At 43.6% G+C, this 14,058-nt stretch overlaps 1 protein-coding gene across 1 annotated transcript; it reads right to left on the reverse strand.

The window, feature by feature from the left end:
* Positions 1-2,079: 2,079 nt before the first annotated feature.
* On the reverse strand, positions 2,080-6,047 carry LOC309812917 (protein phosphatase 1D-like). Its single transcript, XM_082637240.1, has one exon. It carries the CDS (start codon positions 5,913-5,915, stop codon positions 4,245-4,247), a length of 1,671 nt encoding a protein of 556 aa, XP_082493366.1. The 5' UTR covers positions 5,916-6,047; the 3' UTR covers positions 2,080-4,244.
* Between the last annotated feature and the right edge of the window lie 8,011 nt (positions 6,048-14,058).

A 14,058-nucleotide genomic window follows, 5' to 3' on the forward strand; every position in this document is an offset into this window, starting at 1 on the left:
GTTGGCACGTCCTCCCCGCTGGCTCCCTCAGCACCAGCGTACTCCAGCCATGGGACCCAAGGCTGCTCAGGCTCCAGGGATGTGACACCAGCCCAGGTCACTAGGCCTGAGGGTAACAGAGTAGGCATTTCTTTCCTTACTTTTTTTTGTGTTGTTTTTCATTTAACTTTTACTTTAACTTGGAGTAGACTTGATTTACAATGTTGTTTTTGTTTTAGGTGTACAGCAACTTGATGCAGTCATAGATATCCATATGTCTATTGTTTTTCGAATTCTTTCCCCATTTAGGTTATTACAGAGTGCTGAGTAGAGTTCCCTGTTCTGTATAGTAGGTCCCTGTTGATGATCTATTTTATATGTGTGTGTGTGTGTGTGTGTGTGTGTGTGTGTGTGTGTTAATGCCAACCTCCTAATTTATCCCCCCTGCCCACCTTTCCCCTTTGGTAAACATAAATGTCTTTTTGAAGTCTGCCAGCCTGTTTCTGCTTTGTCAAGTTGTCATTTGTATCAATTTTTACATTCCACCTATAAGTGTTATCCTATGATATTTGTCTTTGTCTGACTGTGTTCACTTAGTTTGATCACCTCTACATCCATCCATTTTGTTGCAGATGGCATTATTTCATTTTTTTAATGGCTGCATCATATTTCATACATATGTACACCACATCTTCTTGAGCACCTAACATGAGCCAAGTATTATTGTGTGGAGTTTATATTCTTTATCTCAATGGTATAATAGCTCTCTGTAGTAAGGGGTTATTATTGTCACAATTTTTTTCCCCATAAATAAATAAATAAATATGTTTATTTATTTATTTAGTTAGTTAGTTAGTTAGTTAGCCTGTGTTGGGTCTTCGTTCCTGCACGTGGGCTTTCTCTAGCTGCGGCGAGTGGGGCCTACTCCTCGTTGCGGTGCACAGGCTTCTCATTGCGGTGGCTCCTCTTGCTGCGGAGCACAGGCTCTAGGTGCGCAGGCTTCAGTAGTTGTGGCTCGAGGGCTCAGTAGTTGTGGCTCACGGGCTCTAGAGCTCAGACTCAGTAGTCGTGTCGCACAGGCTTAGTTGCTCTGGAGCATGTGGGATCTTGCCGTGTCCCCTGCATTGGCAGGCGGATTCTTAACCACTGCGCCACCAGGGAAGTCCTAGTGTCAGAATTTTACACATGAATACGTGGGGGTATACTGAGAGGTTTGAATTCAAATTCAGTGAGTATGTCTCCACGTGTGACCATGGTTGCACCACTTTCGTTTTTCATCTACCCCTATTGCTGTTTTGTGCCCCACTCTAGGTTCTTGAGGTAGGTATCCCAGGCTTCTCTCTCTTCACTACTCCTGGCCCTGCTGCTGAAAGACCTCCCGTGACCTGGCTCCATACACGGAGCCTGGAAGGGCCAGTCGCAGCCTCTGTCTTCCCTTCCATACTCAGAGCTGAAGATCTTACTCAGAGGCCTTACTGGTGAGGAGTCAGACACTTACAGAAAATAATAGGAACAAAAGACAGAAAAGTTGGGGAAAGCAACTTTAGAATTCATCAGAGCCTGGCGATGGGGAAGAAGGCTAGAGAACCATGCTGGCTGGCAATCGATGTTACCTAAACGAGTGTGTATGTGAAGATCTGATCGTTTATGTAGCAGAGCCAACTGTTGAGATAGGCATGTATGACAAGAAGCTGATAGCTGCTTGGACTTGCTAAAAATTGAATTAATTTTAAGCAATACAGTGTTTAGTGAGGAGAAGTGGCTATGCCTCAGTATATTTCCAATGCCAAGAATATGCTGGTACCTAATTAGGCACCTGAGTCTTGTGCCACCCTGTGATAGAATCTGCATTGCATGCCATCCATGCCAGGAGAACCAACCACCAGTCCAGCAACTGGAATGGATGAGAAGCCCTCAAATGGACACTATAAGGTGGAGGGTTATTGAGATAATACCTGAAACAATGTCCTGAGAGCACCGCGTTGCTGGATTTGACTTTAATAAAGCTTTTGCTCCAGGCATATTGATACCTCAGAAAAGCCTGTGTAATTATAACAAAATTAGAAGTTTATTTTTTCTTTACTGAGTGTTGTAGTACAATGGGAACTGACACAGCAAAATTTGTTAACATTGCTAGAAAGTGGGTTACGTCCTTCTAAATTCCACTGCATCTACCAACTTGTAGGCAATAGGGATATGGTATGACCAATTCAAATTTTATATTTTAAAATGCCACTCAGAAATGTTTAACTTAATATGATGATTTGAGCACAGACATCCAACTCTCTAATTCCCCATCCTTGTGACTGATCTTGTCCTGAAAAGAATACAAAAGAGAAGAGAACAAATAACAATACTACCTTTTGCCTCAATTCTTAAGGACTTTTCTTCATTCTTAAAGACTTGTGTAGATGGATGTGAATTGATCGTGAGGGATGACTCAAAGCCTTTTCTGAGAAAGTTTCTGTTTCTTAGGCAGCAAGTAGAGGAGATTTGAGCAAGGTTTTATTAATGTCCCTGAGTTTGGAGGAGCTAGGAGGGCATACTGAGTGACTGTTGAGGGACCAGATGAGAATGTCAGTATTTGTTGCAATAGCTCAGTAGTAATAGAAGCTCTATTAAACAAAGCCAAAGATGGACAGGTCTTCTCTCTGACTATCCTATTCTGAAGAATGGGACAAAGAAGGAAAGTACACACAACATGGCCAGATCACAGGGCTTCTCGGTCAAAGAGAAAACTGATAAAGCCAGTACCTGGTGGGTTGGCCTCATCAAATGTGAGAGACACTCTGTAGGTTCCCCTCAATTCCTGAATTCTGGTCGATCTTTATTTTTTTTGCGGTACGCGGGCCTCTCACTGTCGTGGCCTCTCCCGTTGCGGAGCACAGGCTCCGGACGCACAGGCTCAGCGGCCATGGTTCACGGGCCCAGCCGCTCTGCGGCATGTGGGATCTTCCCGGACCGGGGCACGAACCCGTGTCCCCTGCATCGGCAGGCGGACTCTCAACCACTGCGCCACCAGGGAAGCCCTCTGGTCAATCTTCGAATGGAAAAGTTGACTTGTATCAAACAGTCCTGGAGTTTACTGTCTGTGGGGAGGACCGCTCACATGGGCAATGAGCTCATATTGTCATTCACCAAAGAGTCACTTATTCTCTCTGTGGGAGGGTTATTCTTTTTTTTTTTTTTTTAACAGTTCACTGATTTTGTTCGATGAACAAACATGTCCATATAATCAATGAAAACCATAGGATATATAAAATAATTTAAGAAATGTTGGGAATTAGCAGCACCATCTGTTATTGACATAGCAAGAAAAACTTCACATATTTTATGCAAACACTAGAAGAGGATATAACTACTTTTAAGACCCACTAATGCCACTGAATGTCCAGGATGATTGAGAAGGGCATCTTTTTAGGCAAACCTACCTCCTTCTACTTCAAAGATTTGGTGAGCAAATCTGATGATTAATGTTTAGAAAAAATGCTACTGAAAGAAATAAGAGATACTGCATAGTATTTTAATTAGGACAAGGAGACTAAAACCCAGCTGCTTTTGCATGGCTCAACACTTCTGCTTCTATGAAAAATTTAGTTCTGAATTATGAAATCAGAAATAAAGAATAATTTTTAAAAGACACTAGTTGTCTCTAAGAAACATTAAGTGGAACACAGGTCACTATGAAAATACATCACTTTTCCAGTTTGCTTCATAATTTACTTTAAAAAGTTGTGTAGCTTTCATCACACGTGACTTATACAAATGTCTTAATAAGCATTTTTAAAAGTTTAAATGTATTTCTAAAATCGAATAGATTCTTTTGATCTTTTTTTAAACCTTTAGCCCTGTTGTTACATTTACTGTGTATCAGTGTAAGAGACTGAGTTTGTGTGAAGGATACAAATTTACACACATTTTATAGCAACTTATACCCTAACATCTACAAAATTCACATGTATAATACAAGCAAGTACAAGGCCAGGATAAAACTGTTGAATTCCAAAAAGTCAAACTGTATACTATTTTTATTTTGTCCCCTTAAAAAAAGTTCAGCTTCGGCACCAAATTCATAAAGCCCTCTTAGAAGTCTGGAAAAAAAAAATTCCAGATATATTTCAGCAAACACAAACAGTTTTTCTGTGCTGGTGAAGTAAAGGATTTCCCATTTTCTTCTGGCCCCTAAGTCTGCGTCACATGGTAAGTTTAACAGAGTTCTTTCGCCGTGAGTTTGTGGGGAGGCTTGCAGGCTGAGCACCGCTGCTTCAACTTAAACCATTTCGTCTATGCTTCTTCACAAGAGGGCCAGAGTTGGATTCTTCTAATGTCCTTTTGAAGTTTGTTGGAGGGGTTCTTTCAACTTCTTGAGCTTTCATTTGACCTGGGATCGACATCTCTAAGTTTTTTTGGTCCATGATGGTGTTTGTTGAATTGGTAGGCACAAGGCCAACTGACAGGCTATTATTCAAAGAAGCATGTATCCTTAAAGTCAGGGCTTTAGTGCAATTTTCTTCAAGTGGCTCTGGATCTTTTGAGGATATGACTGCAGCCTGGACATTCCCTCGAGCTATCTCAGCTGCGACTTCTAAATAATTCTCTGAGAAGGCATTACTACGAACAAGAGCAGGTATGTGGTCCTTAGAGTTCAGCCTTGGCCATGGGTCCTCCTCCAGTGACTTGACTGGTGGTGTAGAACATGGAGAAGGAGTCATCACGCAGGTTTCTTGACTATTATAGGAAGGGCTATCAGTCAGGTTCAGGTAGAGCTCGTCTCCATTGGTGAAATCTCCCTGAGTGCCCACTCCTGGAGAGATGCAGATTACTATGGCACTAGTATTATCCGCTCGAAGCCTACGCTGCCTCCAGCGGCCTAGAGCTCGATTCACAAGCATTTTGGCACAAGACTGTCCATGCTCACCCATCAGGTATTTTATCTCCTCTTGGTCCTGGCACATTGAGATGGCATCTTGAGGTGGAATCATATTCCAAAGACCATCACTCCCCAAGATAATATACTTGTGCTTCTGGGGATCAAGAGTGTGGACACTTGTGTCTGGTTCAGGTGACACCACAAACTCACCACTGAAGAAATCATAGCTCCAGAAATCACCAAGTGCTCTTGCTACTGCCAGAAATGGAATCTGGTCAATGACTGTGCTCCTTCTCACAGGTCCACTGTGAGTGAGCCGAGGTCGTTTCCAAACTACACGATTCACCCCAGACTTGTTCATCACGCTCCCCCCAAGTGCTTCAATTCGTTCTCTTTCCTTGGGAAGTTCTGGCTTATGGTCCTGTGTCACCTCCACCGCTCTGACAAAATCATCCTTTGGGTCATCCTGAATTCCAAGAACCACCCCTGAGTCACCCACATGAGCTACATACATCTTCAGGCCCCGTATGATGACCACACTGGCAGTTGTCCCTGACGTGCTGGGAAGACCTTTCATAGTCTTTGGCCATTCTGCCAGTTTCTTCCACATGGCGAGATGACAAGCGAGGAAGCCTTTGCGGATGGCAGCGCACACCTTCGCCGGCTCGGAAGAGGTGAAGCCCTTCTGCTTCTTGATGAAACCCCACAAGTGCTCCCGGGCAAACTGTGCCGCCTCCCGCCCGCCGTGCCCGTCGCACACGGCGAAAAAGGCCACTGAGGAACGACGGCGACAGCAGCAGCCGGGAGCCGGCGAGGCCCCGGCGTCCGGCGGCGCGTCGCAAGCCTCTCGGGCTGCCACCGCCGGGCCTTTCCCCGAGATTTCGCCGCCAGGAAAAGCCAGCGGTGACCGCTGCGGAGGCAACGGCTGAGAGAGAGACCGCCGCGGCGAGGGTTCTTCTTCAGCCGTGGGCTCGGGCTCCACCACGATCTGAGTAACGTCCTCCATGTGCTTCCTCCCGCCCTGGTCTGAGAAGACGCTCACTCCCAGGGAGTACAGCCCCGCCATGGCAGGCTGGCCGAGATCCCGCCGGTCCCACGCAGCCCGCCGAATGCGGCAGCGGGATGCACACTCTGCGCTCGCCGGCCAACTATTGTTTATCTTCGACTACGTCGAGAAGGGGGAGGGAGCGGTCCCGGGGGGGAGGGGCGCGCACGAGGTCGAGACTTGTCCGCCAGAGCTGGGCAGAAGCGCCAGGGGGAAAGGAGCCGACCAGCTGCGTCTTCGCAGTGCGCCTCCCGGGAGGGTTACTCTTCACACTCTGTTGAAGTCAGGCTTGGCCATGAGACTTGTTTTGGCCAATGCAAAGTGACCCTGACCCAGCCTCATGCACAGCATCCCGTTCCCTTTGAGTAGAACGCCTCCCCTTCCCGAGTTGCCTACTTAGAGAGCTGCTACTCATCCCAAACAGTCAGCTGGCTCAGAAGCCTTAGCCCACCTATTCAGGCAGGTGTCAAGCAGCCTGCTCATTCCTTTGTGGTAGCTCTGGTCATATTATTCACTTCCACACCTTCTCTCTCCCACCTGGAGATCCTTGTGGGCAGAGGATAATGTTCTAGTCATCTTTGTCACCCTGGCACCTTATACAGTTCATGGCACATAGGAGATACTTAATAAATCTTGGATCAAGTGAGTGAGTGAAATGATTTCTGCAATCAGTAGTTACAGCATATATTGGACAGTTCAAGCACGTCAACATTCATTTATTCGGCAGACATTTATTAAGCTCATTCTTTGTGCCAAGCATCGTGATAGGTGCCAAGATTACATTTGTGAATAAGTTAGTCCTGGCATCTGTCCTCATATTGCTTAGGAAACCTACGAGAAGATAGACAGCCATATACAGTGGAAGGCAGGAGTCTGGCAAGAAATACAGTTTCATGAATCCCACCCACATTGAAAGATCAGAGAGCAGAATATAGGAGTGGGGTGGGGGACTTCCCTGGTGGTGCAGTGGTTAAGAATCCGCCTGCCGTTGCAGGGGACACAGGTTCGAGCCCTGGTCCAGGAAGATCCAACATGCTGCGGAGCAACTCAGTCCGTGTGCCACAACTACTGAGCCTGCGCTCTAGAGCCCTCAAGCCACAACTACTGAGCCCACGAGCCACAACTACTGAGCCTGCGTGCCACGACTGCTGAAGCCTGCACGCCTAGAGCCTGTGCTCCACAACAAGAGAGGCCACTGCAGTGAGAAGCCCGCGCACCGCAATGAAGAGTAGCCCCCGCTCGCTGCAACTAGAGAAAGCCCACGCGCAGCAACAAAGACCCAGCGCGGCCATAAATAAATTTATTTTTATTTTTTAAAAAGGGCCTTCCCTGGTGGCGCAGTGGTTGAGAGTCCGCCTGCCGATGCAGGGGACACGGGTTCGTGCCCCGGTCTGGGAAGATCCCACATGCCGCGGAGTGGCTAGGCCCGTGAGCCATGGCCACTGAGCCTGCGCGTCCGGAGCCTGTGCTCAGCAACGGGAGAGGCCACAACAGTGAGAGGCCCGCGTACCGCAAAAAAAAAAAAAAAAAAAAGGAGTGAGGTGGGGCTTGCTCAGGTTAAGATCTGTACAATGCCTATGGCAAGAGGTTGTTGAATTAATGCCTGTTATGAAGCTAGGAGGCCCTAGAGGCACAGTGGGCTCAGAGCCACAGATCTTGGTGAGGAACAGATTATGGGAACAACTGTACTCATTTTCCTGAATGTGTCTTAGTTCTCTCTCCACCCTTGTGAAGCCAGGACATGATACAGCAGTTAGGAAAAACCCCAGGCTGAATCAAAGCACAGAACAGCTTCCATATGGAATGTTGGCCACGCAGGGGTGCTATTTACTTCTTCAAATCCTCATTATTTAACACATTTCTCTTATACTCCTGATTCTGGGACTAGCCTAGGTGGTCTCTGTCAAACCCCACCTGCCAGCCTTGAAGTTCAGCACACTTCCTCATTTTTATGCCTTCTGAGGGGATTGCTGTCTGTGACTGGGGAGAGCAATTCAGGATACACATTACTATGCGTTCTCGGAATTCATCCTCAGGTCTTAAATGGTGTGATCAGCTGGACAGTGTCTCCTGACCTTGAGAAGGAGCAATTGGCATTAGGAAGCACGCTGAGCTGATGCTGCCCTGCCCTTAGTCTCTAGACTGCTGCTTGGTTCCAGGAACGAGGTAAGAGAATCATCATAGCTTTTCTGAGGGCTCTGTGAGCAAGGCCTTGATGAGGCTGGAAGAGAAGACAGCTGTCGTTTGATGAGCACCCATTAGGTATTAAGTTCCTTCCATTCATTGTCTATGTAAAACTTTCTAATAAACTTCATGAGGTAGGCATTATACCCCCATTTTATAGATGAGGAAACTGAGGCTGGATGGGTACATTATTTGTCCAAGGTTATACAGCCCAAAGTGGTGAAATTCGGTTTTAAAACCAGGTCTGTCTCTCTCCGCAGCTCCAAATTCTCTTTCTTCATGTGATTTGCAAGATAGAGCCCCTGCCCTTGTAGCATTTGTAACTTGCTTAAGGAGACAAGATTCCTGAAAGTATGTTTAATAAAAAGAGGTGACAGCAACTCAAAGTTGATGAAAGAGAGCTACTTTTATTGACACGGGAACGGCCACAAGATATTGCTAAGTAAGGAAAGGCACGCTTGAGAATAGCAAGGTAGGCTCCAGTGGAGGCAAACAGTGAGGTGTATCGTGCCCCCTACCCAGATCAAGATAGCCCAGACGGCTTCCTCACGTCTTCTGCCAGTCAGCCTCCTCCCAAGGGTCAACCACTGTAATGATTTCTCTTACTATAGGTTAGTGTAGATGACAAAGAAAATAATTTAGTATCTGCTCTTTTATGTTTAGATGCTTTTACCACATTTTGTCTGTGAGGTTTATCCATGTTGTTACGTGTAGCAGAGGCTTTTTAAAATTGCTGAGTACTATTCCATCGACTGAATATACCACTGGTTGATGGATATTTGGGTGGCTTCAGATTTGGGGCTTTTGTAAATACTATGAACGTTCTTTTACATGCCTTTTGACTGACCTATTCATGTATATCTCTTGAATATCTATAGGTAGATAGATACATTGATATAATTTTATATTAATTAATTATTATATGAGTGGAATTGCTACATCATACAGGTTAGGCATATGCTTGGCTTAGACAGATACTGCCAAAAGTTTTACAAAATAGTTGTAATGAAGTATCCTGCTTCCAGCAGTGTATGAGAGTCTTAGATACTCTGCAACCTCCTCCTTCATAGTCTTTTCTAGTTCCCCGAACATGGATTGAACCCATGCCCTCTGCATCGGCAGGCGGACTCTCAACCACTGGACCACCAGGGAAGCCCCTGGGTAGTCTTTTTAATATTAGCCATTCTGGTGTTAGTATAGATGTAACATGTTATGGTTTTAATTATATTTCCCTAATGACTAATGATGTTGAGTACCTTGTTCATATCCTTATTGGCCATTTGGATATTCTTTTTGTGTAGGTAGTAGCGTTGGGGTGAGGGTTCTAACTGTGCCTGCAGGGGCTGGCATGGTTTGAACTTCCACTGGCACCAGGAGAGGGAGCCCGCAGGGTTTCTTACAGGCCTGTCCAGGTGTGGGGCAATAGGAGAAGAGGGGGAAAAGAGGCTTGAAAGCTGTTAGTGATCAAATATCAGTAATGAAGTTATACTCTTTATTACAGTGTTGCTCAGATCTGTGGTGATAAGATAATAAATCTGAAATAGCCAATACTTACCTTGTTGCCTACACTTGGAACACAAGATAAATAAGTTTGAAAATGAGATACTGATTATCTTAACTCTTTGGTCTGGACCAGGGAACTAGCCTTTAAATGTGGTATGTCCTGCTTGGCTGAGCTGTGACTGTTTTACAGGTGAGAACTAGTGGTAGAATTTCAGAAAAAAAAAATGCAGCCGTGACAGAAGCATGGAGCCTTGACTCCCCAAATAGTAATAAGCTTAAAGAATATGTCTTATGTAAATTATTTCTTCTCAATTCTCAGAGACTGTGGAATAGAGAGGGAAGGCATCATATTATATTTGCTTTTATAAGGAATATAAATGTTAATTAGCTTGCCCATAGTTACTGCTTTCTGGAGCAGTAATTTCAGACAAGGATTTTGAAATACAAAGTCAAAGTGTATTTAAACATTTTAATAATGATTTAATTATTTTAATGTTAAAGTACATGCTGACCATAAGGTGGTTTACAGCCTCATCCCTGGTCATGTGCCTTGAGTCTAAATTTTCTCTGACCTGCCATTAGAGACAAAGTTTAAGAATTACTGCATAAGGGATGCACCTCTTAATAAAACAAGGTCCTAATGTTCCAGAAACAAAAGGAGCCACCTGGAGGGCGCAAAGGGCAGTGGGACTGGCAGGCCCTAACTCATCCCTCTATAATTTGTTGTCTTTCTCTTAGAGTTACTGAATTTTCTCCTCTTTGACAGTGTGTCTGACCCTTAGTTTACTCAGATATGGTTCCTCTCTAGCCAAGGCAAGGACAAAAATCCATTTTACACTTTTCCCCAATTCCATGAGTGGTGCAGCCTAGATTTTGAGGCTTACTTTTTCCATCTATAAAATGGAGACTATAACATCTACTTGTGGGGCCATTATGAATATTTTTAAAGAAATTAAATGCGCATGAAGAAACCTTGCACTATATACCTGATCATTGTGGATGCTCAGTAAGTGTAGCTAATTACTCATTGAATCCATCCATTCTGGAAATTGATATAACTGATATAGACTCCGAGCTTCCTTTAGGCAAGGGTGACTAACCCCCTGGTTTGCTCACTACTGTCCCAGTTTTAGCACTGAAAGTTTAGCATCCCAGGAAACCCCTCCTCAGGACACAAAAAGTCCCAGTTTTGGGTGATGGATGCAGAAGTCTGGGGGGAGAATATAGAACCCCACAAGGCTACCTGAAAAATAGGGGCTGAAATCAATACGATTTTTAGTGTCAGATGGATATGGCATAGATTATCTGCCTTCTGTAGTTGCTGTTGCTTATTTTTTTCCCTTACCATTGATGCAGGCAACCATGATTTATGGTTCACAAAACTGGAGCATTCATTGTAACGTCACTCCAAATGATGTGACTTAAATGTCCACCTTAAGTGTGTTGTAATCATGAGCACTAACAGTCTATTTTTCATTTTGCTTGTGGATTAACTATTGGACTTTGTATTGAGATAGTGCTAGTTTAATTTTTGACACTGAATATCATGACCATGTTTTCTAAGAGTTCAGATAATGAAAACAAGAATGATTATCCTACCAGTGCCAGTATGACACAGACATCACTGAAAAAGAAGGCTAAATGACTCATTTTTTTATTGAAATATAGTTGATTTACGATGTTGTGCCAGTCTCTGCTGTTCAGCAAAGTGACTCAGTTATACACATACATACATTCTCTTTTTTTATATTCTTTCCCATTATGGTTTATCCCAGTAGATTGGATATAGTTCCCTATGCTATACAAGAGGACCTTGTTGTTTATCCATTCTAGATGTAATAGTTTGCATCTACTAACTCCCAGTCCATCCCTCTCCCTCTCCTCTTCCCCCCTGGCAACCACAAGTCTGTTCTCTATGTCTGTGAGTCTATTTCTATTTTGTAGATAGGTTCATTTGTGGCATATTTTAGATTCCACATATAAGTGATATCATATGGTGTTTGTCTTTCTCTTTCTTAGTATGATAATAACTAGTTGTATCCATGTTGCTGCAAATGGCATTCTTTCTTTCTTTTTTATGGCGGAGTAGTATTCCATTGTATATATGTACCACATCTTCTTTATCCATTCATCTGTTGATGGACATTTAGGTTGTTTCCATGTCTTGGCTATTGTGAATAGTGCTGCTGTGAACATAGGGATGCATGTATCTCTTTGAATTAGAGTTTTGTCCAGGTACATGCCCAGGAGTGGGATTGCTGGATCATATGGTAATTCCATTTTGAGTTTTCCGAGGAACCCCCCTACTGTTTTTCATAGTGGCTGCACCAACTCACATTCCCACCAACAGTGTAGGAGGGTTCCCTTTTCTCCACGCCCTTTCCAGCATTTGTTATTTGTAGACTTTGTAATAATGACTGACGTGGAGCCTCTTTTCCTGTGTGCACTGGCCATCTGTATGTCTTCTCTGGAGAAATGTCGATTAATGTCTTCTGCCCCTTCTGCCCATTTTTCGGTTGGGTTGGGTTTTTTTGGGGGTTTTTTTTTGAGTTGTATGAGCTGTTTGTATATTTTAGAGATTAAGCTCTTGTCAGTTGCATCATTTGCAAATATTTTCTCCTATTCCATATGTTGTCATTTCATTGGTTTCCTTTGTTGTGCAAAAGCTTGTAAGTTTGATTAGGTCCTTTTTTTTTTTTTTTTTGTGGGCTTCTCACTGTTGTGCCCTCTCCCATTGTGGAGCACAGGCTCCGGACGTGCAAGCTCAGCAGCCATGGCTCACGGGCCCAGCCGCTCTGCGGCATGTGGGATCTTCCCGGACCGGACACGAACCCGTGTCCCCTGCATCGGCAGGCGGACCCTCAGCCACTGCACCACCAGGGAAGCCCAGGTCCCATTTTTTTTATGTTTGTTTTTATTTCTATTGCCTTGGGAGACTGACCTAAGAAAACATTGGTACGATTTATGTCAGAGAATGTTTTGCCTATACTCTCTTCTAGGAGTTTCATGGTGTTGTGTCTTATGTTTAAGTCTTTAAGCCAATTTGAGTTTATTTTTGTGCATGGTGTGAGGGTGTGTTCTAATGTCATTGATTTACATGCAGCTGTCCAACTTTCCCAGCACCACTTGCTGAAGAGACTTTTTCCCCTTTTATATTCTTGCCTCCTGTATCGAAGATTAATTGACCGTAGGTGTGTGGGTTTATTTCTGGGCTCTCTATTCTATTCCATTGCTAAATGACTTATTTTAATGACAGATTGAAGGACGTGTACATCTGGATTAGGGCAGTGAATAACCCAACAGAGCATACTGCACACTGTGGAGAAAAGTTCTGGACACTGGAAGTCCAAGATCAAGGTGCCAGCAGGGTTGGTGACTGGTGAGGCCTCTCTCCATGGGTTGCAGACGGCTGCTCAAATGACCTCTTCTTTGTGAGCATGTGGAGAGAAAGAGAAACCAAGCTCTCTGGAGTCTTTTCTTATAAAGACACTAATCCTAATGGACCAGGGCCCCACCTATGACCTCATTTAATCTTAATTACTTCCTTAGAGGCTCCATCTCCAAATACAGCCACACTGGGGGGTTAGGGCTTCAACATATGAATTTTGGGGTTGGGGGCACATTCAGTTTGTAACAATGTCCTTCTTTAATTTGGAAATATATTAATGAGAGTGGAGAAAAGTATTATAGCAAAACAATTTATATGCTCTTTCTCCAAAGCTGTTTGATGATCTTTGAAGAGGCCACAAAGTCTGAAAAAGGATGAACTGAGTACATCTGAGTCATTAGATGTTATGGATAGGTTGCAACAAAAACTCATACAAGCAAAAAATGACTTGATATTTGGAAGTAAGACTGCTTTAGAACTCCGAAAAAGTGTCACCAGAAAAGGGTAGCCAGTTTAAACAGGACTTTCTCAATTAATTAAAAAAAAATTTTTTTTAATTGAAGTATAGTTGATTTACAATGTTTCAGGTGTACATCAAAGTGGTTCGTATACATATAGATAGATAGATAGATAGATACTTGTATTCTTTTTCAGATTCTCTTCCATTATAGGTTATTACAAGATATTGAACGTAGCTCCCTGTGCTATACAGTAGGTCCCTCTAGATGGTTATCTATTTTATGTATAGTAGTGTGTATCCATTAATCCCAACTTATTTATTAAAACTGTAACTGATTTAGAATTTAATTTTACAACTTCAGATTATCTCTGTGCTTTAAACTATTTTCCCTGAGAAAGAGAGGTTTAACTTATGATGACATCCAACATGCTTCAGAGTGTTTAAAAATGATGGACATTTCAGACATAGATAGCCCATCTGATGAATTTACAGATGCAAAGTAACTGACTGACAAACAGCTGCTCTACCAAAACAAACCTGTGGATACAAAGTAGATGGACATTTTTGGAGAGCTGGAAACTAATTCCTATAAGTTTATAAGCCTGCTGTTGCAGGTTCATAAGATAAAC

This window comes from Mesoplodon mirus, assembly GCF_964341445.2.
Source record: "Mesoplodon mirus genome assembly, chromosome: 12".
Lineage (NCBI taxonomy): Eukaryota > Metazoa > Chordata > Mammalia > Artiodactyla > Ziphiidae > Mesoplodon > Mesoplodon mirus.